Source organism: Zootoca vivipara, chromosome 8 (assembly GCF_965207765.1).
Source record: "Zootoca vivipara chromosome 8, rZooViv2.hap1.1, whole genome shotgun sequence".
NCBI lineage: Eukaryota > Metazoa > Chordata > Lepidosauria > Squamata > Lacertidae > Zootoca > Zootoca vivipara.
In genome coordinates, this window is record NC_142591.1 from 75,200,473 (window position 1) to 75,227,561 (window position 27,089).

The following is a 27,089-nucleotide window of genomic DNA, read 5'->3' on the forward strand; positions in this document are numbered from 1 at the left end:
TTCTTCTTACCTATCTCTATATTCCCCTCCCTCCGCATTTCTACGGCGGCCCGGATAAGCCGCTTCCTCTGACGTCACCCTCCCATGATCCCTTGCGGCGAGTCCTCCTTTTGCAAGGTGAAGAAGCTTGCGACCCAGCCAAGATGGCGGCGTTCCTGACCCACCAGCAGAAAGTGCTGCGTCTCTACAAGCGGGCGCTGCGGCACCTCGAGTCCTGGTGCATCTTCCGGTGAGAGACGGGGGGGGGGTGCTCCCGGGACCCTCCCCTCTCTTTTGCTGCTGTCTCCCGTTACCCGCGGGGGTCAGAGGGAGAAGGAGGGCCTCGGTCCTCCTCCGTGACTGGGCCTCGTTCAGACCTCCTCCGCTTATTCCGCCTCTTTCCTGCCTTTCGTCTGGGGGGAATGGGGGGGGGCGGAGACGGGCAGCTTCTCTCGTGATTGCTTCTGTGTCTCTTCTGTGTCTCTTCCTCACGGCCCTCCCATTTCACTAGGACAACAACAACCCTGCGAGGCAGGACCGGGAAAAGGGAGTCCCGTTGAATTAAAAAAAAAGGGAGAGAGAAAAAAGGGGGGGAGCATAGTGCTGTAAGTTTGATCTGCTTAATCTAAAACTAAGCAGACCCACTGACTGTGTTCCTCAAACTTTTTTCTCAGGACCATTCTTTCATAATAAATTTCCCACGCCACACCAGATTTTTGATTCATGAAAAATGCCTTGGGAAATGTTGAATATTGTTTTTATATAGTGGACGGATGAAGAATTGGAAGTTCTTTACTCTCCGTTTTTTGTATTTTTCATCTAGTCCAACCTTTCTGTTTTTTATTGTATCTATATGAAAGTCTTGGTTTGGTAAAAAAAGGAAAAAAATATCAAGTTTTGTATTTTTTCCTTATAAACCTTAATAAAATTTATTTTTAGGCTTAGAGATGGTGATTGGTCCAAGGTCATTGTGAGCTTCATAGCTAATAGGAATTTTGACCCAGAGGCTGACTAGCTGTAGTCCAGTGCTCCAACGTTCTAATTATACTTTTTACTATTGTGTTTCACATAGAAACATGATGCATTTGCCAACATCCCTTGTATGTCAAGCTTTCTGACATGGCAAAATTTTACCTTTTAATATTTCTGGTACTAATATTCCCCCATCACCTTCTCTTTCTTTTCTCCTCACCCATTTTGTGATTTTTCTGCTATTTGTTGATGTTTGCTAGTCGGTGGGCTGAGGGGATCAGGTGAAGTTTGAGCAGTTCCCTGAAATCATTTTAACAAGGGTTAAGATGAGCTCACAGGTCTTCTTGTCCTGCTTCTGATGGTCTTTGCTCCCATGTTGATTATTGTTTACCCCTTGCTGTGCTTCCTGACCACCTATTCCTCAGGAGTACCTATGCTTTTAAAATAAAGGGCTGAGCAGTGAGGTGACCAGGTTGCAGATACCGTATTGTTCAAGAAGTTGAAAAATAAAGCAGACTGGAAAGAGCTGCAAATGAATCGCTCCAGACTGGGCGAATGGGCAACAAAATGACAAATGAGGTTGAAAGTAAGTTTCAAGCGCTATATATGGGGATAAATCAATCAATCATATCTTCACATGTAGACAAACTAGGAAATTAGATCTTGGGATAGTGTGTGTAGCTCAGTGAAAATGACAAGCTGCTTGTGCGGCACCTTTGTAAAAGGACCAGTTCTATTCTAAGGATTGTTAGGAAGGATTAAAAATAAAACTGCCAAAATCGTAAAGCTGTCATTCAAATCTATGCTGTGAACACACTTGTACAGTATGCAGTTCTGCTCTGTAACTCAAAATTGATATTGTAGTACTGAAAAAGGTGTCAAAGGGGACAACCAGAATAATATGGGGCTAAATTCCCTTCTATACAGGGAATATTTACAGGTGAAACACGGAAAATTAGAATATTGTCATAAAGTGCATTTAATTCAGTAATGCAACTTATTATTTTTTATTTTTCTTTTAATTTTTTACAAATGCTTTCTTTTGGAAATTCCACAGTAATAAAACAAATAGTTACAATAATACAAAAATAAACATCGCTATTACATTTCATTAATTACATTCCATTTATAATTGACCCGCCTATCGACAAATAATTACAATTACAACAAATAAAGGCTTGACATATCTTGCTTTGCATGTCATGCATCTATCTCATATCTTGGTTTCACCATTTAAGTTGCGTTATTGAAATGAATGCACTTTTCGATGATATTCTAATTTTCTGAGTTTCACCTGCAGGTCTTCAGGAGTGTCTAGCACTCTCAGTTGTGCTTAAAATGTGATCCACGGCTATAAATCCCCTCACAGCCATGCACAGCTATATTTAAGAGCCAAAATAACAACCAAATAGTTAATCAGCTAGGTAGAATCTTAGATAATGTTTAGGGCTTTATGCCTAAAATTCTAATTTTGTGAAACATTATCCGCACACTAGATCCCTCTAGTGGCCATTCCATAGAAATGGTTCTATTATAACAGTCTTAATTAGAATTCTTATCTAGTGTACTGTATTAGGAAAATTGGGTAAGCGGTTGTGGATTTTACAGGGTGTCCTATGAACATGGTGCCCCATGATATTTTATCCATGGAGTAATCTGTGTGTAGCTATCTGACAGCGTGTTAACTCTAAGCAATTGCAGAATGGTACAAACAGGGCTACTTCTGTCACCGCAGCAGTTGCATACCTTTGCAGTTTACATTATAAAATGCATTAGAAATAACAGTTGTTAAAATGGTGATAAAATAATAAAACTGACATTAAAAGATAGCAACATCACCAGAGAAAGCTATTGTTAAAACTGTGCCATAAAATTACCGAAATGCAGACTGGATTTTTTTTAATGGTTCATAAAAAATAATAACCATGGTTAGCTCTAAAAAGGGGAAAGGGATTTGTGTTTGAGAAGGGAAAAGGAGCAGAGGACCCCTGTCTAGTAACTCTGATTGGGAGATCAGGCAGCATGATATCTTCATTGGCCTATATCCGCGACCTGTAATTTCATGATGGTTATCTTTTTCTTTTTCCTTGCATTCTCAGGGACAGGTATCGATTCTTCGCTTGCCTGCTGAGAGCACGGTTTGATGAACATAAGGATGAAAAAGATATGGTGAAAGCAACTAAGTTGTTGATGGCTGCTGAAGAAGAATTTTGGGAAAACAAACACCCTGAGCCTTACCTCTTTCCTGATTCTCCAGGAGGCACATGCTATGAGAGATACGGCTGCTACCAGGTCAGTACATTACAAGGCAACTTGTGACTAACCACCATAATGCGTTGCAAACACCACTGTGCACAGGCTTGGGATAGTTATCATAGTTTCAGCAGAGAGCATTGATTAGTACAAGAAGTATGCTAAATTGGTAGTGGTGGTGGGGGCAACCTTTTGAGCAGTCAGAAGGGAAAAAGAAAGGGTTGATGTGTTTTCTTCTCCCAAAGAAAATGAAATGGTTAAGTTCAAGGAGTATACTTCAGACATGGGAAAATTTGAGAAAAGTATCAGGTCTTGGGCATAACAAGGAGTCATGGAGAGGTAAGGTAAAGGTAAAGGGATCCCTGACCATTAGGTCCAGTCGCGAACGACTCTGGGGTTGCTGCGCTCATCTCGCTTTATTGGCCGAGGGAGCCAGCATACAGCTTCCAGGTCATGTGGCCAGCATGACTAAGCCACTTCTGGCGAACCAGAGCAGCACACGGAAACGCCGTTTATCTTCCTGCCAGTATCTACTTGCACTTTGATGTGCTTTCGAACTGCTAGGTTGGCAGGAGCAGGGACCAAGCAACAGGAGCTCACCCTGTCGTGGGGATTCGAACCGCCGACCTTCTGATAGGCAAGCCCTAGGCTCTGTGGTTTAGAGCACAGCGCCACCTGCGTCCCTCATAGAGAGACCAAATTTCTGCTAGAACATAAGTTTTCTTCCAATAAAGTATTAGCAAAAGGGGGAAGCTGTGTGCCTCCTAAAAGCAAGAAGATTGAGGCACTGAGCAACGCTGCCTTTGCCATTATACAAATACCTGCTGCATTGATCCTGCTGTCACTCTCATCCATGCTGAAGATGTTGGGGGATTAGATGTGCATCCTTTAAATAGCTCACATCTGCTTCAGAAGCAGCAGAAGAATTATATTATCCAAAAGTTCCATCCTTTTAATGGGTGCAAGTGATTTGCAGGTCACTGGAACCCTACGTATCAGGAAGATAGTGCATGCCCAAATGGACCCTAGCAACCAACCATTCATTTGGAAAATGAGGTAGTTCTGCCCATACCTCTGCCAAATGTGTTTGATGGCGAAATTTCTTTTCTAGTAGCTGCTCAGTATGCTGCCATAGGAGCCCATGAGGAAATGTATATTTTTCATTGGGTATGTCTTGTAGTCAGATGTAGACCTGTCCTGTGTCTTACCAGCCATGCTGCTCGCTCCAACATGGAGATGGTGGGGATTGAACAGGGACCTTTTGCATACAAAGCAAGCTCTTGCACTGAGCTCTGGCAAGCTATGGCCTCTTCCCTCTTCGTTTAGGCTCATTGTGAGTCTTTTGGGAGGTGGATGGATGATATTTATTCTATTGGCTCTCTTGATTATAGTCCAGTATTTTATTGTAGGATCTTCAGACTGAAGAGTAGTTGCATGGCACAAGTTGACTCTTTCTTTCTTCTCAATTTGGTTTAAACTGCACATTGCAGCAATTCAAGCCTAAAAATTGCTAGATCTTTATTAAACTAGCCTACTGGGTCTTAAACTAGCCTCCTAAACAAAGGAACACATTGAAGCCTTACAGGAAAAACATTGTGCCTTCAAAGAGACAAGCAATCTTTGCCTACTTTGTTATTGCATTATTTCAAGTTATGGTCTCGTTTCCAATGTGACAGGCACCTGAATGGTTCCTAGATTTATGGCACCCTTCAGAGAAGGCCATGTATCCTGACTACTTTGCCAAGAGAGAACAGTGGAAGAAGCTGAGATTGGAAAGCTGGGAGAAAGAGGTTGGTCTTGCTTCTTCTCTACTACATGTACTGCAGTGTAGATTTCTGTGTGTTGAAAGACAAAAGAAATGGCCGTCACATATATTTAGACATTCTGATTGTTTCCTAACAACCTGTCTTCAAATGTCATCATTACCATGAGGCCTAGATACCTAATCATCATCATCTTTGAAAGCTCATTCTCACTTTGCAAATGCACAGCACTGTATTTCAGTGGCATGTTGCCTCCCCTGAACTAAGTAGCTAATTTGGATAGCTTCTTCTCTCCCCGGTCAGGATATCAGTTAGTACTTCCATCTTATCTTGGCATGATTTCTGATACATGTTTAGTCAAGCAGGACACAAGCATGCATTGCTATAGTCTGTGGAAATGTATGGGCACAAAGCTTGAAGTGGAAACGCTTGGAGATGCACTCTTGGTGGCTACTGATTTGGTTTCACTCTCTAGGTTCAGCAGCTTCGGGAAGAAACCCCAGCAGATGGGCCCAAGACGGAAGCCCTGCCTCCAGCACGGAAGGAGGGACACCTGCCTCCCCTGTGGTGGGGGTATGTCACTAGGCCACGGTCGCATCCAATCTAAAAATATCGCCTTTCCATGTGCAAAAACACTTCTCCAATAGATTAAGCCCTACCAGTAAAAAGAATGTCTGCATGCATTACTGTGGTACATGCACCCAATAAAATAAAGTTCAGTGTCAATCAGTGGCGTTTGTGTAAACATCCAAGTGTGGACTATGCTAGCACCTCATCTGCCTGAGTATGTTGTTTTAGTATGTCAGTATAGCAGGGAGAAGAGAAGCTCTTTAATTATGGAACCCCCTACCAGGAACTGTTTCTAGTGTGTTACTCTTATGCTGCTTCCAGAAGTTGAGCAGATTAACGCTTGGGCAAGTTTGAATCACATAGTTGGCATGACAACCCATCGCACAAAGAGTTTCTTCCAAAGTAGGGACACCCTCTGCTTAAAACCGCTGCCCCATGGCCCAGCAATGTATTCTTGGGAGGCCTTATCCAGATATTGGTGGGGAGCGACAAGCGTGTTGGCACTCTGCCCTTCAGCAGTCTGGTTCTCTGTATAGGTTGGGAATTGCCTTATGGGAGAAGCTGTGTGGATATGAACTGCAACAGACCTGGGCCATGGACTGCCACTCAAGATTATTATTGCGCTAAAGAAGCGGTGGTGATCCTTTGTCTTTCCAGAGGGTGTTGTGGCAGCCATCAGCCTCAGCTGCTATGGCAAATGATAATGGAAGCTGTAGAACCACATCATCTGCAGTTTCCAGAACAAACAGCCTCTACATACCAAGCCCCGGTCACCTCCAGAATTCACTCTGTTTTTACATAATCCAATAGCCATTTCACGCTAAACTTAAGAGGAGAAAGCTTTCAATGTATGCAGCCCTTGTTGAAGGTAAGCTTATTGTAATAGGGTTGTATCCAACAAAGTGATCCTATTAGCACAATGATTTCCTACAATCAGGTGGGGAAGGTAGGCAAGGGGTGAAAGAGGGTGACTTGATGTGGAAGCCTAAGTTCTTGTACTGGGGGCTTCATTTGCTACAGCCCATATTTTCTTCAATCATCAAGCTGTGCAATTGGACCCTCTTTACAACCAAGTATAGTGAAATGCAGCTATGTTATACCATCCACTTTGTACTGGGAAGGCAGGGGAAAAAGATGTATAATTTTATTCTCGTGGCTGCAAATGTAAGGCCACAGTGTCAGGTGAATACATTGCACTGAAAGGTATAATGTTCCTTTTTTCTGAGTATCAGTTCTGTGGTTAATGCCCAGTTCATACTTTGCTATATAACACGCTGGTGTTTAAAAAGGCATAGTGGCAAAGCCTTTTATTGAAATGGGGTCATGGAGTAAGATTAGGCAACTAAAATATGAAGAGGTTTATTAGCAGGTCTTTATTTATAATATAGGCTGAAGCAATCATTACAATGTAGAAGGGTAACACAGTTAACAGCAATTTTTTATTTATAGCAATTCAGAACAAAATGCATGAGGGGAGAGGTCAACTCTCAGTACAAACTAGCAACTAAACCACAATAACTTACCATTAGAAACATCTTTTTTCTTTAAAAAACGGTGACACTGCTTTTACAATAGGCAAGGAACACACACAAACAAAAATTTAAACCCAACAGAATGATTCAAAGTGGTTTGTTACACCCTAAACATTGAATTTTGGCAACAGTTTTGATAATAAAATTTTAAACCAAGAGTAAATCCTAGTGTTCAAAGAACTAAAGAGGAGCTGCACTTCTTGAGTACAGCTGGATTTTTTAAAGAAAATGTTTTGTATGCATACCTTTTGGATCCAATCCATCAGGAATTTCTCCTGCCCAAGCCCCACAGAAACTAACAGGAATTATACAAGAGCACTGCTGAGCCCTTGTGAAATGCCAGCTGATTTCAACACAAAGCTTGGATGACCTTGACCCCCTGCATCCATTTTAGTCCAATTATTGTTTCCCCCGCCCCACCTTAGTTTAGTGAAGGGGGAAAGATCTTGAAGCATCATTTGCAGAACGCATCCGCTATTTCATCAAGATTGGGTGGGATTATTATACCAGAGGCACTACTTGTTTTAATGTATTTTTCGAAGTAATAAGGAGCTTGTTTTTCATCAGAGGAGAGCTTTATCAGTTAAAGATCATGCTTTTTTTGTCTCCTCTCTCTCTCTATTTGCGCTTCTGAAGCCATAACTTAAAAAAGTGTTAAGCAACCACAGCAGTGTAAATGTATATAGAACACGGTGACTATAACAGTTTTACAATACGTCTCACATCCAATGCAGTTATGTATTTAAAGCATAAGAGGTTATGTAGGCAAGATGGCAGCCAATAGGAGTCTCAAGAATGTCCGTGGAGGAGTAGATGTGTGAGCATACGCCCAATGAGCTCCTCCCGCTGTAGGGGCTACTTCTCCGCAACCACCAACACACAGGTCTGTTGATCCATTAATTCCGCTTGCGTTGCCCATATAGAGATAAGGCAGACGGTATTCGTTTAGACTGCAGAATGCTTTAAAAGAAAAAAGACACAACCCACAAAACTGCAGCACACCCGTGGTGCACGAGTAATGCACATTTTCTACCGACCCCATGAAATGGATTATAATCACAGCAATTTTCATGTTAAGAGAAGGAAAAAAAAAACCCATCTATAAATTCATCAACAGCTTTCCTAAAATTCATTGCTAAGAAGTATTTTAAAAAAAGTCAACCCCCCATAACCCCTGTAATAAATAAAAAAAGCAAAGCTGTGTGCCCGTTCCCTCCCGCCCATTCCCCCAAAGCTTTTAGCATTTATGAAAAAGCCAACCCAAAATGTCACTTAAGAGAAGGAAAAACAGGCCCCTTACAATAAACGTTTCTCATTTCATCAGAATTCTCAGCTGGTTCCCCATCAGATCAAGTTGTTTCCTCAAAACTAGTGGGGTGTTTTGCTGTTTGTTTGTTAAGCTGCCCAGCCTGCTGAGCATAGCCAGTTTGATGAGAAGTTTTTAACTAAGAACTCCCTGGTAAATCTCCCCACCACAACCCTTTTCAAGTCTTTTTCTCTCCACTTCTTTGTTACTGTCCCCTAACAAAAGAGGGGGGGGGCAAAATGAGACGTGAAGGGAGAAAACAAAAATTTCTTAAATCAGACCTGGCTTTAAGATGGCATGACTTGACAAAAGATGTTGCTTGTGCAGTCCTGAAGACAAGAGTGGGGTGGGGTGGAATAATACAAATTATTATTATTAAAAGGAACAGTCCACAGAGGCTCTTCTTAGGCAGGAGATCTTATGGAGCCTTGACAAATTTTAATGGGAGAGGCTAAAAGGAGGTGTTCCTAGTGTAAAGCGCCCATATACTTCCTACATAAACAAACACTGCAATCCAATATGGCTTATTCGGACGCATGTATCTTGAAGCTACCGCTAAGCTACTTTTGTGCAACAGTCAAGTCCCTCCCCTTTTCCTATCCCCTAAAGACTAGCCAATTACAGGCTCTCCCCCCCTCTCTCTCTTCCACTATATATTGCTTTAATCAATCAGCTGCTGTTTCCTGCCTTTCAAAAAAAAAGAAGTCACTGTACTTCAGCGAGGACCTGTATCTTGCCACGTCCTTCGTACATTAAAAAATAAAAGCTGGTTTTCGCATCCTTCTCATGACAAGGTGCTTTGCAAAATAAAAATAAAAATAATTCCTGATGAGAGCGAGAATGCATTACTACTACTCTCCAGTTGCCGAAGTTTAAGCTTACTTGATCTTCTTCGTATGCATGTAAAACTTTTTTTCCCTTTTGTTTTGTACAAAGTGTTTATAAAAAAGTTACACAGGATTTGGCACCTTCAAAGGGAATTAAAAGGGAAACTCAGGTTAAAAATGTGCAGGAAAAAATAATCAGCAGTATTTACAAAAAATAATAATCAGAAAGAGGCTGTGCCTTAAGCGTTTTAGTTTGCAGGTTCCCTCCCTCCTCCCACCCCCTGCTGCCCTCCATTTTAAAGAACGTTTCCAGCTGTTTTGCTAATGAGCATCCTGCAAATTCTGATTGTACAGTGGAATGGACAGACAGACGGTTTCATCAGGTAGTTCAGTCTGTTAAGCTGGTCAACTGGCAGTGGTCCAGCGTCTAGGAAATGCGGGGCGCCGAACGGTCATTTGTGGTGGTCTTCTTCAGCTTCACGCCCCGGCGAATCGCATTTAGCATGTCTTCGCCTTGCGGGGCCTCCCCGAGATTCTGGTCCCCCAACTGAGGCACCGGCTGGCATGGGGGAGCAGTCATGCTGGGGCTCTCCCTTTCAGCAGGCTCTCCTTCCCTTTCCCCGGCTGCCTGTCTCTGTTCTTCTCCAGCACTCGGCTTCTGGCTCACAGCAGGAGGGTTGGCGGATGCCTGACCGCTCCACGGCAAGGATGCACTGACTCCAACCGGGTTGCCGCCTCCGGCCTCTGGACTTCGCTCAGGGCTTTCTTCAGCCCCACTTGGCACACTCGGCAGCCCCCCTGGCATGTCTGGGACGGTTGGCGTCTTGACCGGAATCACAGGCGTCTTGATGGGTATCGGCCCTGCCCCTATGGTCCCACGCCGGACCGTCGGTTTGGTGGAAGGGGTCCGTCGGATGGTCGCCACGCCAGGAGTAACTAGCACAGGCCCAAGCGTGGTTGGGAGGCCTGCGGTGGACGCAGGGCGCTTGGCGTGAAACATGCGGCGGTACGACTGACTGATGTCGCTGTTTCTTGGAATAGTCGAAGACTTGTCGAATTCTTGCTGCTCCGGCTCTTGGTCCCCGCTGACGGAGAAATAATCGTAGTCTGAAACTGGGGGTGGAAAAAGGCAAGTCAGGAAACCACTGCTGTTCGTATCAGCCTGCTGCGAGCTTTTATTTCACTGCCGCTAACTGCAGCAGATGAGCAAAATTGGAGACATAGGAGGCTTAGTATGGTCAGAATTGAGTACAGTGGTACCTTCGTTGTCAAACTTAATCCATTCCAGGAGTCTGTTCAACTCCCAAAACCGTTTGAAAACCAAGGTGCAGCTTCCAATTGGCTGCAGGAGCTTCTTGCAGTCAAGTGGAAGCCGCGTTGGAAGTTCAGCTTCCAAAAAACGTTCGCAAACCGGAACACTTCCAGGTTTCCAGCGTTCGGGAGCCAAGCCATTCAAGAACCAAGGTACCACTGTATACATTTTCAGAGCTAATGCTAAATACATTACTCCTGGCAAATGAGCCACCATAGCCACTAGAGGCACATGGAATTTCATGTCCTGGGCTTTTTAGACTCTTCTACCCATGTCCTATCTGAAACCAAAGGGACATGTTGGTTGTCAGATGTCAAATAACGTTCTTTTCAGCTCCCCTTACTACCATCTCTTCAATGCATGATGAGCCTTTGCAAAATGCATAAAGTCTGCAGCATGCGGAAGGCTTGAGAGGTGCAGCAACTTTCTTGGCTTGGCAGTTCCAAAGAAGCAAAAGATGGACACGCACATTGCTTACCTTGCGAGGGGATGGTGTCCTCTGAGCAGCAAGGTGTGGTCGTTTGGGTGCTGTAGCCGCTGGAACACTGCAGGGAATCACGGCTGCTCCTCTGGGTGTCCAGCTGCAGCCCTCGAGTCAGAGCCAGAGCCAGCTCTTCACAGGCCTCCATCTCCTCTCCTTGCTAAAAAGACAACAGAGACCTTCCATAGTTCTAGTTACAGGTAGCTATTGGCCTGACGTAGTCGAAACAAAATTAAAAAATTCCTTCAGATAGTATCTGAAGAAGAAGAAGAGGAGGAGGAGGAGTTTGGATTTGATATCCCGCTTTATCACTACTCAAAGGAGTCTCAAAGCGGATAACAATCTCCTTTCCCTTCTCCCCCACAACAGACACCCTGTGAGGTAGGTGGGGCTCAGAGAGTTCAGAGACGTGTGGAGGAGCGAAGACTCGAACCCGGTTCCCCAGATTACGAGTCTACCGCTCTTAACCACTACACCACACTGGCATGCACATGAAAGCTCATACCAATGAAAAACTTATTAGTCTTTAAGGTGCTGCTGGAAGGCATTTTTTTATTTTGTTTCAACAGAGAGACCTTGTTAGGATTGCGGAACAGGGATAGCTCGGATGATCCCCCAAGGCCTCTTGCTATATGACCCTTTCTGCAACCCCTTCCACACAAAGCAGATTATTACAAAATTATTCCCGTTATAGATGATTAGACCAACCAAAAGTAAGTGTTCAAGCTCTGCAAGTAAGCGCAACAGTGACTCTTTCAGGAGGATGTGGGCTCTCCTTCCTTTGATTCCTTCCTTCCTTGGTTTAAGTAGAGGTTGGATTGCCATCATCTGTCATGGGTGCTTTAGCTGAGATTCCAACATTGCAGGGGGCTGGAGTAAATGACCCTTGGGTCCCTTTCCAACCCTACGATTCTATGATAAGCAGCAGGTGTCTGTGCAGCTTAGAAGACCATTGGGGCTCAGTTGGGCCCATTTGGTATTGGATGAACAGGTCTACCGGGGACACAACAAAGACCAAGAGAGTCTCACCCTTGGGGCGGCCGACACAGTCATGCTCCGAGGTCTCTGAGCTTCCTCGGTGGCCAGAGCTGGTCCACTCTGTGCTCCCCCGGCGGGGTCTCCTTCTCGTTTTTCCTTCCGGCGTTGCAAAGTATTTACCAAGGGCTGGTCATAAGGACCTGGCTTAGCCCAATCCTAGAGAAAAAAATCAGTTAGTCGAAAGTTTACGCAGATTGCATTGTCTCTGCAAAGATATATGCTGGGCTCTCCGTTTTTTATTAAAAGAAAGTCACAGTCTTAAGCTGTTGTTTTTCTGAGTTCATGTACAGCTTTGCCTTCAAATCAAGGCACAGGCCAGGTTGAATTCATTGCAGGAGCAACATCACAGCAGTGGGTCAGTGACTGGTGTAATGCTCTCAGCTTCCTAAGTGATGGCCCAAATAAAACTGGATCTGTTCTGGGGTTTCTCCCAACCCTCTAGAGCAGATGGGGGAAGAAATGCAGTAAAAGGAAGTCAACTTTGTTGGCTCCATTGCTAGGGTTTCATAAAATCTGTTTTCCTAGGCCTATTTTAATATATAGCTGGAGAAAACTCCATTTTGAGGAATAAGCTGCCAACACACAACTGGTTTATATTTTTTAAAAAAATCTGTTTTACAGCCACACTGATACAAATCCAGTGCCAGAAACATGGCATCATTTTCCTGCAACTGGGCCAATAGGCGGGAGGGGTTTGGGGGACAGGATACCAATGCAGCTGTTCAACAGAGAGGCAACAGACATTAAAAACTGTGCAGAAAACTAGAAGAATGAAACATCTGTGCTTCCTGTCCCCCTCCCCACAAATATGTAACTTCAAAAGCTACCCCAGGTAACAACCATCACGATTTTGCCATAAATAAGATAATCCAGAAAGGCCTTGAAAAAAATGTTCAGGCTAATTGTTATGGGCAAGATCAAACCTCCTTGCCCCTAATTTGTAATAAGGGAGATGTTGTAATACAAATGTCCCTGGCAAGGCAGTTGTAAGCATTACTGAGATAAATATGTGAGGAACTTTAAACATCTGAAAAGTGTCAAGGATTTGCACTAAAGGGAAGAGTACTTGCTATGGGTATCAGCCTTGCAACCAGATCTTTTTTGGAGGCAAAGCAGGATTGATATATTAAGCAGATGCAAGGGAGAGAAAAAAAACTGGCAGGCTATTTCTCTCTCTCTTTTAAGTTTTAACTTCTATGCAGGTCTGGAGATCTATTAGCAAGAGCTGAACCTCCCCAGCCTTCCTCCAATACAGTGGAACCTCGGTTTATGAACACCCGTTTACGGATTTTCGGTTTACGAACGCCGCGGACCCATCTGAAACGGATTAATTCACTTTCCATTACTTTCAATGGGAAAGTTCGCTTCAGTTTATGAACAGACTTCCGGAACCAATTACACCCATGCTTCGGGTTAAGTACGCTTCAGGTTGAGTACTCCGCGGACCCGCCTGGAACAGATTAATCCACTTTCCATTACTTTCAATGGGAAAGTTCGCTTCAGTTTATGAACGCTTCAGTTTATGAACAGACTTCCGGAACCAATTGTGTTCATAAACCGAGGTACCACTGTACACACAATGGATCTGCTCAGATCCTATCCAGTAAATATCCTGCTTCTATAAATAACATGGAGCTCCTACTTTGTGTGAATAAGTATTACCGGGTAGGTGGGGGTGCTGCTTCATATGAAAGCTTTTAAAAATCACTTTGTCAGTGAAGATTCATTTAAGGCAAAAGTACTTTTAAGTTCAAATGTAGAGTAAACTCAGCCCAGTGCTTTGTTACGTCGTTTAGATAAGGACAGCTTTTCATGCCGTATTTTGAACCCATGTAAGGATACCCAAATCCAAAAGCACATAGTTTCTGAAAGGTGCAGCTGGGTGTTAATTCACCACGTACCCCTTTAAAATAAGCAGAAACACTCCTGCTTTGGTCACTCCTGGTGTGTATTTCAGAAAGGGAAGTACACAGGTAGGCACCTTTCAAAACCAAAACAGCATGCAAGTGTCTGGGACTCATATCTGTACCCTCGTTCCCAACAGACTCTCAGGCCAGACAGACAAATAATGGGTTGCCTGGGGCACTGCAGATGCATTTCTTCCCTTCTTCCTTCCCAAGAAATGTGCTCCTTTCAAAGCAATTTAGAAACCTAGTAAATTGACTCCTTTCACACCAACTGTAAATTGGGCAAATGTAACTGATGTAGTCTTCAAGCAGGAAGACTTTATGGATGGGACCCCCATGGAGTGTGTGCACATGGTAAAAAGAATAACATAAGTTATACTAGGGAGTGATTGTCCCAGCAAGTTTTTCCGGGGGTGAAGCTGTGAACGAGAGCCAACAGGAAATGCAAGGCCCTGTTCAAGGGATCTCCCCTGGAAAAGGTATCATCAGCAACTTTAGTGTTAATTTTAACATAGGGTTAGGGACCTTCCAGTCTGTGGGCCAATCCTGGCCTGCAGGGTCAGCTTCCTAAGGAAGGGGTTTGCACGGAAAGCCCTGTTAAATGGAGGAAAAACCCTCTTGTTTTAGACGTACTTTATTAGAGGCTTTGAAGTCGCAACTTTGGGCCTTCAAAGCACCTGACACCCAACATCATTGTGAGGTCTTCCAGAAAGCACCAACGGTTAAACTAGAATCATCCTAAAGTTTCAGTGTGCTGCTGCAGAGTTCGGAAAGCTGTTGAAATGCTTGTTCAGATAACGCCAATTTCTTTCTTTTGAAGTTCTTGATTTATGGGAGTAGGAGCTAAGGGAGACTCCTTCGTAGGATCACAGAAATCGGAATAGTATTACGAGCTTTGTGGGGGGGGGGGGCAAGAGATATCGACCGAGAATTAAATGAGATTCCGGAAGCAGCAACTTGCAGTAGAGTTGGGGAGTGGGAAATGGAAAGGAGAATGGGTGACAGAAACAAAAAAGAAACACAAACCTTCCAGCTAGGGATCTTAGATGATGGTAACATGCCTGGCCCAATGGTGTAATAATGAGCGCAGTCTGGAAGGAGGGTGGTGGAAGAGGAAGCCCGGGTCCATGCGTGGGAGACAGGCGGGAAATGAGGGGAAGGGCCTGCACCAACGGAAGCTAAGGATGGGCCACTGGACAAACTACAGTGATAATACCCATTAGACAACTGGAAACAAAACAAAACAAAAAGGGGGAAAAAGAGGAGAGAAATTAATATAAATAGGACAAAATATGGCGGGTGGGATACAAGGTGAATCAGGCATGCATTGCTGGGAGAGAAAGGGAGGGGGGAAATACCCCCCCCCCCGGAGATTTGAGAACTGTTTGCAACTCAACACCCCATACAGTGCTTGCTCATGCTTTGTTACTCAAATATGCATCGCCGTTCAAAAACCAAAACATCATTTTCAGGGGCTGAACAACTTTAGGCCGCTCTGCTAGAGAGGCAACCTTTGGGTGGGGGGAGGTTACCTCCCAGCGTTGGCCAGTGTTATGCATGCCGGATAAACACAATACGGAGTTTGGACGCTCTCATTTCTTGAGGGACAAACTTCAGATTCTGAAAGCAATGGGGTGCGATCTTTCCAAAGCTGTTAATACGCCTCTTGGGTTAGTCTTTTCACAGCGCATTCAAGTGAGAAGAAGCAGCAGCAGCAGCAGCAGCTCAGCCTCAGAAAATGACATGTTCTAGGAACAACATAATGAAAGGGAATGGAAGGAATCGGGGGCATTTCCAGATGAGAATGGACCCCAATTCAAAATCACTCGCGCTGGTGGAGATCGGAAATTATCTCCAAATTGTTATTTTTTTTACTTGAAAATGCTACTAAGATTTATGCATGCCAGGGGGCACCTGATTGTTAAAAGAGGATCTGGGATTGTGCATGATTGGAGGTGATGAGTAGACCACATGAAGATTTTGGCCACTCACTTTATTCGAAAATGCCAATTCCATTGCATTTGCCAAAGTGGCTCTGTTGTGGGCTAACGGTTATAAACACAGGCCTGACATGCCACAGATTGCACTGCAAAATGCCTGGCAAATGGTTTTGTGAATGCTCCAACTTGTGTTACCATCACTGCTGAACAATCTCCACTTCCAGAACGTGGCAGAGGCAGGGATTCACAAAACCAGTTACTGCACCCAAAGAGGTGACAACTGTGCGTTAAAAGCAACTGTGCGGCTAGCAGCATGAGGTAGGTTTTCCCCGCTGCTTTTATTCCATGCATTAAACTCATTCATTTGGATCATGTGCGGGGAACTTTCAGCCCTCTAGATGTTGCTAAGCTACAACTCCCCATCACCCACAAGCATGGCCAAAGACCATCAAGGGTGATGAACGATGTAGTTCAGCGCAACAGCTGGAGGTCCAAAGAGCTCCCCGTATCCAGTTTTGATCTTTTACGCCGCGGTGGTGTCCAAACTTTTTCCAAAGAGGGCCAGATTTGATGAAGTGAAGGGCCGTGAGGGCCAACCAAAGTTGTTGACCTTTTTTTTAGGATTGAAGTTGTTGAGGTTTTTTTTTTAGGATTTTGCCCCAGGAAATAAACTACCGCAGGGGCCGGATTAAACAGACCGGCAGGCCAGATTAGGCCCCCGAAACGGACTTTGGACATGCCTGCTACAGGTTTCCATTCTCATCCTCTCATTTGCACTCGTGAGAACTATTTTGGGCCTGTGTGTCTCAAAGCCCAGGGAGGATCAAAGAACATGTCTTAGAGACGAAGCCTTTTTCACCTTCTCCGTGGAGGCCCAAGCCCCCATGGTAGAGCCTGAGCTGACTGACGTGGGGGAGCTGCACTCGCTCACTGACTGGCAGGTTTCAGAGGCTTCCGAGGAGGCAGAGCTGGACGAATTCTGCTGGGTTAAAAAAATAGCGGCAACCATGACACGGCAAGGAACAGAAAAGGAGAGGAAAGACAAGCCAACAGGAGAACGAAACCCCAACAAAGCACAGAGGAACGAATACATTCACGGGGGGAGGAGGAGGAGAGAAGCAGAGTGTTAGGAGATCAGAGCAAAAAATCTGATTGTTATGAACGTAGCCGAAAGCCTTCAACGCTCGAAGTGCAAGAGGGACAAAAGCAACAGGGTCCTAAATGGCAGAGCCGTTGCTGCTTCTAAAAGGACACAAACATCTATGACGCCACGTGCCAACGTCCCTGCTGAGATTTCAGTTTCAATTGAAAGCGCTGACGCAATGGCACTTTCAGAACTGCCTCGGAGCAGTTCGGAGCACTGAAGCCACAGCTGCAGCACCACAACGCAAAGGCCCTCTGGACGCGCTTTGCCTTTGGAAGCTGGTAGCTGGGGAAATCTAGGCAGGGGTACCTATGGAAAAGCCTAAATCTGGAAACCCCATAGGGATTTGTCAAGAACAGGGCCAGCAGCGAAAGACTAGCTGCTGTGCACAGATCTTTCTTGAGAAAGTAAACCTGAATTTTCCAGGTGGACATAAACACTTTCCACGTGGATTCCTTCATGGGAAGTTGTTTGAAGCTACCCCCAATGTTTCCATACGGCCTTACTTAAAGTGAGGGATGCTGGTGCTCGGAGAGTCTACCTGCAGGGATCCTGCCCTTAGCCTCACTGCACTGTTTGTGTGTCTGTACGTATGTCTCGCCAAATCGATGTTGAGGCACCTGGAGAGTTGTGAGAATCTCAACATTGCAATGGTAACAAATTGATGGTATTTCTGCAGTGCCACGCAGAGTGGCGGGGAGCACCCCAGATCACCTAAATCCAACCTTTTCCTGGGATTCTCTGCTCTTCAGCTCAAACCTACAAACCACACATTCCAGTGCTTTTAGTTCGGCCTGGATAGCTCCGTTGGCAATAGTGTGGTGCTGATAAAGCGAGGTCCGATCCTTTGTCTGCATTGCAGGGGGCTGAAACTAGATGATTCTCAGGGTCCCTTCCAACTCTACAATTCTATGATTCTATGAGGAGCAGATGTTGCTGGACTACAGCTCCCATCATTCCTGGGCCACTGGCTGATGGGAAGTGGGGCTCCACGTCTAGGGCCACAGGTTCCCCCTCCCCCAGCCCTGCTACAGAGTGACCCACATCAGTGAGATAGCAGCGGGCTACAAAAGGCATGCACCCCCATAGAAGGTGTAGGCATGCGAGGCAATCCTTTAGCAAAGAATCGAGACAACACTGTTGCAAATCTATTAAGCATATGCAAATACAACAATCTGCTCTACTTATTCCAAGCACAGAAATTGAGGTTTCTTCACCCAGAACGGAGACTCTTTGCTTTGTGCGGGTGCACAGTATCTGTGCTTCTACGGGGGTACATCGCCCCTATCTCCCATTACAGTGCTGAAAGGCCTCACTATTACGTAAGAAGTAGGTTCTCAACACCTGCTCTGGGTGGTACCTCGGGTTATGAACTTACTTCGTTCTGGAGGTCCGTTCTTAACCTGAGGTACCGCTTTAGCTAATGGGGCCTCCTGCTGCTGTGCAATTTCTGTTCTCATCCTGGGGCAAAGTTCTTAACCGAGGTACTACTTCCGGGTTAGCAGAGTTTGTAACCCAAGGTACCACTGTACTTTGGAATGCAAGCTAGATTTTTTAAATGGACAGACCTAGATAATTTGTAACCCAATTTGTTTGTAACCCAAGGTACCACTGTACTTTGGAATGCAAGCTAGATTTTTTAAATGGACAGACCTAGATCAGAGTCACCCTTGTTTGTACGTTGTACATGCAGAGAGGTGCAGGACTGAAAGAAAAACTCATATAAACCAGGGCCTACACAAAGCAGGCCCTGTTTCTCCAACCCATATGTAACAAAATAAAGGTGGGCGGATTGCAAAAGCAAGCCCTACTCATGGAGGTGATTATAAGGGATGCAATTCAAACTACAGGCTTGTACATGAGGGCTTAAACCCACTGCCTGCTAAACTTTTACACACCAAGGACCAATTTGGATACGCACCAGGCCAAATTGCCTCTTTTCACCCTATCTCCGAGAAGTTGCAACAACTGCCTATTGCGTTCTTTTGTCCCTCAGCAACAGAGAACGGGACTCACACAAAACAGGCTGCTAAAAACACATAAAAAGCATCAACAGAGAAAGCAGAATGATGCTTTCATCTACGGCTTTATAGCAAGAATGAACATTCTGTTTTCAAACAATGACACACGGCAGCGCAAGGTAATTTATCTCTCTTGCAATTAAAAATTCCAAGATGAAAGTCCATCAGTTGGTTACAACACACAACACATTAAACAGTTTTCTGGGTTCTGCCTGCGTGAGTAGCAGGGCATTCAAGCAAGTCTCAAATATCCAGGGCACAAAAATGATCCCTTTTATCCTCACGCTGAAATGATGCTATGGAGCCCCCCCCCTCGATCAGCAGTGTGCATGTGGGGGGGGGGTTCCTCTATTCATTAGCACATTAAGAATGCCAATTTCCCCCCACTGAGCAACAGTTTCTTTATATTTAGAAATCCACATGGAGCTAAGGTCACATGGAGAGGTCCAACTTGTGACCAGCTCTAAAACACATAATGGTTCCAAGAATTTAGTAGATAGCTTACAACTGTGGTAGACCAAAACCCAGTTGTGTGCTGGTTCTCTTCATATAAGCTAGGTAAAGGTAAAGGGACCCCTGACCATTAGGTCCAGTCGTGACCGATTCTGGGGTTGCGCACTCATCTCGCATTATTGGCCAAGGGAGCCGGCGTACAGCTTCCAGGTCATGTGGCCAGCATGACAAAGCCGCTTCTGGCAAACCAGAGCAGCACATGGAAACGCCGTTTACCTTCCAGCTGTAGCGGTTCCTATTTATCTACTTGCATTTTGACGTGCTTTCAAACTGCTAGGTTGGCAGGAGCTGGGACCAAGCAACGGGAGCTCACCCCGTCACAGGGATTCGAACCGCCGACCTTCTGATCAGCAAGCCCTAGGCTCAGTGGTTTAACCACAGCGCCACCTGGGTCTTTTTCATATAAGCTAATGCCATGCAAAACCCACCTTGCAAAAGAAACAAAAAACAATGCATTGCACAGTAGGACAACTGATGGTCTGGGCCATTTCACACATTACGCAAAGTCCATGCCAGTTACACTGCTGGAAACAGACTCAGCTTTGGCCAATCCCTGATTAGCGTACCTGTGCGATACAGGTGTTGCTGTGCGATAAAGATGTTGCAAACATACCTGATTTGCGTTCACATTAATTCATTTTAGATCCTGGCTTAAGGTGTACACTAAAAACGTCAGCATGTGAAGTGCTCTTTAATGTGGGCCAAATGTGGACCTGTGAATCCTGTAACTAAAGTAGTTGGAATACAGTAGTTCCAAGTCTTTTCCAAGGGGTGTGTGACATAGTGCTCCCTGAAGTGTTTAGGTTCACTGGGCATGCAGGGAAAATTGCATGTCTGAATGCGACACTTTTGTTAAATATCCCAGCATCACACGCAAAGGCAGCTGTTCAGGGAGAAGGCTTCCAGCGTAGCCTTTTCCTGTCCCTGCTAACTTTGCAGCAAGAGATTTTATGACAAGCCCTAGGCGTGGCCGTGGTCCCAAAACAAGCCATTTCTGTCAGGTATCTACAGCAACGTCACATTCTACTTCCTGAACATATGAGATCTGCTCTCAGAAGTGAGGAAATACATATCCTGTAAATACGGAATTATTACCCAGGGTTTTTTTGTGCGTGTGTTTTGTTTTTCACTAATTTCACTTCAACTTAAGTTGCTGTACACCTCTTTTGTAAAGCCTGAAACTTAACGGAAGGAAGGGAAACATTTCTGGGGTAAGCTTTGGGGCATCAAATAGCTTGGGATGAGGTGGTACAAAATAGGGGAATAATACGACTGAGCCACCAGGAGGCAGCTGTCAGATCACCTGTCTCGACCATCTACTGGCCAGAACATTGACTGCAAGAATTCGCATAGCAAATGGGAGGAAGGTTCTAAACTTACGTCGCAGAATGGCAGAATCTATGGGATACTGATTAAAATTTGCATTTGGCTTTGCATCACTGGAAGCAGTTGTTTATAGCTTCTCTTGTTATCGTCAACCACAGGTAAAATTAACACTGCACCACCACCCTGTTTGAGGCCCCAAAATATCTGGAGAGCATCAGGGTGGGAAGAGAGAGCTCTAGGGAGAACATACCCTGACAGCTCGCATGTACATTTCTCTTGCTTTCCTCCGCAAGACATCATAGAAAATACGTAATCAACTCAATGTGAAAGACAAGACGGGAAGATGCAAACATCTTTCCTGTAATATGTGAAAGGGCCCCACCATTTTAGCCTTTGGCTGCAGCGGCAGGAGGCAATTGCTAGGTTTACCTCTTGGCAACTGCAAGCCAGGCTTAAGACACAATCGGAAAGTACCAGTTGTCTGCCCCAAAAAGCAGGGGTGGGGAATCTCAGGCCTGGGGGCCAAATGTGACCTTCCAGGACTCTCTATCGAGCACATTAGACTCTATCCAGGTCACACTCATTGCCATCCCCTTCACTGGTCCTATTTCACACCCTCCTTGTGTGTTTTGTGCCTGGCTAGGAGTTATCCTTGACCTCTTGCTTTTCCTGCATGGATGAAAGAGAAGGGGTCTGTAATCGTGTAGCCTATCATTTGTTGTTGTTTAGTCGTTTAGTCATGTCCGACTATCATATGATGGAAAAAATAGCATCCAATACTCAACTCTGACCACAGACACGTGGCTCCCATTAAGTCCCTTGGAAGGCAATGCGGCTCTTGGGCTGGAAAAATATTCCCCACTCCTGCAGTAGAGTAATGCAGACAACCAAATAACCCGAAGCAGAAGCCACTAAAAGCACAAGGAGCACAGAAGCCCTTGGAGATCTTGAACTTTGGTGAGAAACGGAAGGTGCTACATGCGGGGGCAGCCGCTGCTCCCTAGGCATACCTGGTTGAGGGCCTCTGGCGGCATCGGGGATGGCGACTTGGACTGGAAAGCGTCCTGGGACATGAACCCGGAGTCGTGTGAGGACACGCTGGACAGCCTCATTGGCGCTTGCTGGGGCAGGTTGGAGCTGCGGTAGCGATAGTGTGAACTGGGTGAGTGAGAGTGTGAGCCGCTTGACCGTGAGTCACTACTGTTTACACTGTTCAGACTGCTGTGAGATACAAAAGGAAGAGAGAGACGAGGGCAAAGGGGGAGGGGGGAAGAGAAACAAAAAGGGGGGAGGGGGAAGAGACCGGCACAGGACAATTAACATTCCATGGTTCTCCAGCAGGGCATGCAGCACAAAGAATAAAAATAAAACAAAAAATGGCACAACTAGCGGAAGGAAACTGGTAAGAATTGTAAGGAATTGCAGTATCCTTAGGAATCGGATGGAAAATGGCAAATCGACAGCATCGCGTGGCACTAGAATGCTGCAATGAACGAGTCAGGGGCTGTTTCTGCAAAGGAAGAAGTTCCTCCAGGAGACCAGGCAGGAAAGCAGGGGGGGGGGAGCTGGTTCCCCACCCCACCCCACCCAGGCTACCAGCATGGAACAAAACGGCTGACAACTGGGGATGAAGCTGGGATAGCCTGGGTCAAATCGAACAAAGTTTGTTGCACGAGTGGAACAACTTCTGCTTGTGCAACAGAACTTCCCTTTTCTTGCGCCACCCCAATCTGCTGCAGAGGGCTAGGGGCAACCTCGGAGCTCTTCTGAAGGGGTGGGGGCAGAGGAGGAGGAAGGGGAAGTTCTACTGTGTGAATGGAAGGTATGCAAAAGTATGGAGACTGCCGGACACAAGCCTTTATTCATTTGTAGGCTAGGGGACTTTTATGGATATATCTGCTGCATTGGATACCGATTAGGGCTGGCTCAAGGTGCCTGAGGTGATGAATCCCATCAGCACCAGGAAAAAAAGCTAACCAGCACATGGAACGTTCTACTGAGAGATTCCCTGTGCATGTTCCACTGATGTGAATGGGAGTGATAGCAAAACCACTACTGCACTCGGGTACAGAATCCCGGTACTCAATGGGGCTGGAACAGGAGAGACTTCTGGCAGACTATGCACCGTGGACTGGGCCTGCCTTGCCTCTCAACTCTGCTGATGCAAACAGTGGCCTCACTCTGCTCCTGAGGTTGCCATGTCGCTTCCTCTCATAGCACGCCCTATCGCCAGAAAAGGCACCCTCGCTTGGGGTTAAAAGTCTGCAGCAGAATTTTAAAATTTTAAGGCAGAGGAGGGGCTTCGCTGCTAATCCAAGAGGGCTGGCTACTTTCTTCTTTAAGCTTCTGCTGTTTACATAATACTATCAACTGTTGGGCTCAACCAGATGAAGGCAGCAGGAGATCTTTGATGGGGGTCTCCCAAGGATTCCCTTTAAGTGGTAAATAGAGCTGGCAATTGGCTTTGCGGGAGGCAAGAGGCTGTACGGTCCCATTGCCTGTGGAGATGATGGTCACGTGAATCCCCCACCATCTCGCCTAGTTTGCCTAGAAGACCGCTGCTGGGATTGTATGGCCAGCCATTTTCCTTGTTAAGGATATTGCATTTTGCAAAGCCTGTGCTTACCGCCGTTGATAGAAATATCTATAGATCTCCTGTCTATAGATACTATACGTACGCATGCACAGCTAGCTAGCTACGCAGGGAAATGCAAGGGGCATCTTGGTCTACCATGCCGTAGGGTGCTTCAGCTCTCCAAATTCATGTGATTTGCAAGGCAAATTTGTTAAAAATAATGACAATAATAATAATAATAGCATTTAAGGCTAAAAAGAAATGCAGGAGCAAGGAACATACAGCAGAATGTCTTCCTTTTGGTGGAGAAAAGGAGAGAATTAAGACACCTGGCAAGGAGTGAGGAAGGAGGAGGAGATGCATGCTGCCAAACTGTTTTAGCAGAGAGAAAACAGTTTTCATGGAAGAGGTCGAAGGGGGGTCTAGATGCTCGAAAGACGCAAAAATTAAAAAACAACTTTTTTAAAAACTGCATTTCAACAGTACTGAACAATAAAGTACTACCGAATAATTTTCAGTAAAGAGTTTTACTCAAACAAGTTGCAAGAGGAACGGGAGGCATCCAAGCAGTTTATGCTACTGAGAAATTAAACCTGCTGTAAGATTAAACAATCGTATAAACATTTACAACGTATGCGGGTTCATGAGACAGTGGCAAAGAATACCAGACCCCGAATCGACAATTGGATGTTCAGTGGCTGGTTTTCCTTAAAAGTTTTTTCCAGAGCCTCTTTGTATGGGTGTCATAATAACACTCAACGATTCTATTTCACTCTATCAATAACATCTCAAGAAGGAGAGGACCACAAACAGTAGACAAGTTATTATTTTGCAAAATTCAGATGCACCTCCAGATTCAACCATCTCAAAACACCATTATTTTGATGTGAGTCAAAGACTAAAAAGCTCACTGCCCACGAAGGGGTTGGGGAGAACGTTTTGTCGCAGCATGGATAGGACTATGATTTCTAGACAAGGGTCTGAGAGGTTCTTCTTTCGTCCTGCTGCTTTCGACTGCTTGCCGCCGAATCGGAACAAGCATCAATCTGCAGAAAACCTAATTAACATTTGTTCCGATTCAACAGAAAACCACATGTTTTCCTGGGGAAAGCGGCAGGACAAAAGAAAAACATGTTTAGAAATCATGGGATAAACGGCACGTGTGGCTGAGCCCTCAAAATGTGTGGACCTCACCAGTGCCTGGATGAACACTGAGTGTTCCTTAGATGCTTCAAACGTCTTAGAGGAAAGAGCAGGATCCAAGCATATAAATAAATAAAGCTTACAGAAGGGCGTTTATTAGAGTGAAACATTGGGTTCCCATAGAAACAGATCATGTGCCTTTTCTGCTTACCTGCACACACTGGATTTTCTTGACATGGTGGTACTGGGAGATGATGGAGGAGTCTGATAGGACCAGCCATAATCAGAGCCTTTCAAATCTAGAATTACCTGGAGAATCAGGAGATAGACATGCAGTTATTTACACCAGTGAATTGGTCATTGGTGGCTTCAAACTAGCTAGGTGCTGTCAGGTCAACCAATCCTATCAGGGCATCAAGTTAAGCATATCCTACTAACATCCCAGCACACTTATTTCTAACATTGCGGACTTGTTATTATCACGGTCCTTCGGTCTCTTTCTCTTTCTTGAAACACACATTTCTCAGAGCCCTCCAGACCAGCAAAACCTTTACCAAACACAACCAGTTTTATTCAAGATTCTGCCAACCATATTCCAGTGCCGCTTGCTGAAATCTAGTGAAGCTACAGTGTCACACTTCCTCAACCCAGTGCCCTCCAGATTTTGTTGGGACTACAACTCCCAACATCCCTGGCCTGTACAACCAACAGTCGTGGATGATGGGAGTTGTAGTCCAACAACATCTAGAGGGCACCAGGTTGGGAAAATATTGACACAGATGAAGGTCAAGGGCACAGTCTACTGGAAAATTCTCCCCCTGAAGCCCCCACAGCCGGCCACCCCTAGAGGAGCTAGGCAAGGATGTTACCATGTTCCTGGGCAGCTTCCAATCGTATCAATAGCACTTGCATGGGGAAGTCTTTTCAATGGGTCATTGTCCTAAGCTTTTGCACATATATGGAATTCTACCCTTTGGGAGTTGAGTAGACACAGTAAACCAAATAGATTGACCTTCCTCAGTCAAACTAACCTGCTCACTTGATGGCGGCAGCTTGTGAGGGTCCATAGTGAGGCTTTTCAGATCTTCTGAGATGGTCTGCAGGTGAGTTATTTCTCCCAGCATTGAGATTTCTTCTTCCTGGAAGATTAAAAAAAACCCCAGAAACGAAGCAGAAAATCAGCACACTGCCCGTGTTACTGAGTTCTATGGTGTATGCAATTTGGGTCAACTTCAACAAACTAGCTGCTTCATCTTACTAAGCCCAAGGCAGAAGCACCATTCACTTCTTTAAACAGACACAATTTGTAAAGGTTATTAGATACTTATGACTGAAGCTACAGAAAAGGTCAGGCTGGCAAGCAAGATGTCAACATTCCTTCATTCTTAAACCATTGAAAAAAAGCCTTCTTAGTTCTTGCCACATCACTTTCTTTTTTTATATATAATAATTTTTATTACATTTTCTGTTTTACAATTTAAAATACTCATTTAAACATCCTTAAAATATCAATAACTTCCCTTCTTCTCTTTCCATGGTTCATTTTGCCTATCATAAATCCCTGCCGTATTTTACAAGAACAACAATATTCCATTATTGCATCCATCAAAACTTATTTACACTGTTAAATTTATCTTAATGCTGCCATTGCTGCCAACATTTTCAAGTGTACATAGTTCCCTCCCCCCATATATTCAAGAAACGTTTTCCCAGTCCCCAAGCTGCACATATTCTGTCAAGTTTAAGTTGCCATTCTTCTTTAGTTGGGACCTTGCTCATTTTCCATTTTGGGGCTAACAAAACACAGGCCTGTAGTAGTAGCATCATACATAAATAACCTTTTCTGACACCAGGGAATTTCAGACTCAAAACATGCTTTGTGGAAGCAACGGGGAAAAGGCTCGAAACAAAACTCACAATCACAGGCCGCAGCATGGAAATGAATGAGCAGAATCTGCCGCGTTCCTCAATCAGGGCTTTCCTAACAGCCTGTTTCTCTGTTTCTTCAAGAAGTAGGTATTTATCATTCACATCCTGTAAGGCGCTGTCTAGCTGAGGTTGGATGTCTCCTCTACCTATTCACAACGGAGAAAAAGCAAAGGTGGTTAGAGGCCGAAGCTACTCCCAAGGAAGCCCATTTGGCTATCTCTGGGCTCACGTCAAGCATGTTCACACGGCTAGTCACTACATGCCGTTGACTCCCTTGTCGATCCACCTCAATGGGAGTGAATCTGCCTTGAATAAGCTGAATTTGCGACTTAAATCAAGGAGTCTAGCACACCTCCTTTGGGACAAAGGGGAGGGAATATTAATTTTAACAAAGGAAACACAGTTCTTCTATGTTCCAGTATTAAGAACAGGCTACACAGATGAGAAGAGGTTAAGCTTTCACAGAGCGGTCAAATATTGTATTTCATCAAATACGTAACAGAAGATGGAACAATTCAAGCTACATTGACACAGACTGGCGGTCTGCCCCACTTTTTT

General features: G+C 44.9%; 2 protein-coding genes across 16 annotated transcripts in view; one reads left to right on the top strand and one right to left on the bottom strand.

Moving 5' to 3' along the window:
- The first annotated feature begins 122 nt into the window (after positions 1-122).
- On the top strand, positions 123-5,693 carry NDUFB9 (NADH:ubiquinone oxidoreductase subunit B9). Of its 2 annotated transcripts, none has more exons than XM_035124956.3 (4): positions 123-229; positions 3,051-3,243; positions 4,881-4,994; positions 5,443-5,693. In XM_035124956.3, the coding sequence occupies exons 1-4, from the start codon at positions 144-146 to the stop codon at positions 5,572-5,574; spliced, it is 525 nt and encodes a 174-aa protein (XP_034980847.1). In that variant the 5' UTR covers positions 123-143; the 3' UTR covers positions 5,575-5,693. The 2 variants fall into 2 exon arrangements, with proteins under 2 accessions (XP_034980847.1, XP_088532537.1); XM_088676411.1 differs by lacking the exon at positions 123-229 and adding an exon at positions 1,402-1,537.
- A 1,194-nt stretch (positions 5,694-6,887) lies between these two features.
- The window catches only part of MTSS1 (MTSS I-BAR domain containing 1), a 144,262-nt gene continuing 124,060 nt past the window's right edge, over positions 6,888-27,089 (bottom strand). Inside the window, exons 7-15 of one of the 14 annotated variants that reach the window (XM_088676402.1) lie at positions 26,520-26,677; positions 25,634-25,741; positions 24,814-24,911; positions 21,895-22,021; positions 16,740-16,859; positions 14,967-15,167; positions 12,025-12,189; positions 10,984-11,155; positions 6,888-10,315 (exon numbers count right to left, since the gene is read on the bottom strand). In XM_088676402.1, coding sequence (XP_088532528.1) covers positions 9,630-10,315; positions 10,984-11,155; positions 12,025-12,189; positions 14,967-15,167; positions 16,740-16,859; positions 21,895-22,021; positions 24,814-24,911; positions 25,634-25,741; positions 26,520-26,677 — 1,835 coding nt within the window. In that variant the 3' untranslated portion in view covers positions 6,888-9,629. Of the gene's footprint in view, positions 10,316-10,983; positions 11,156-12,024; positions 12,190-14,966; positions 15,168-16,739; positions 16,863-21,894; positions 22,106-24,813; positions 24,912-25,633; positions 25,742-26,519; positions 26,678-27,089 lie in introns of all 14 variants that reach the window. The other 13 variants (XM_088676401.1, XM_035124950.3, XM_060277628.2 and 10 more) reach the window with 13 other exon arrangements.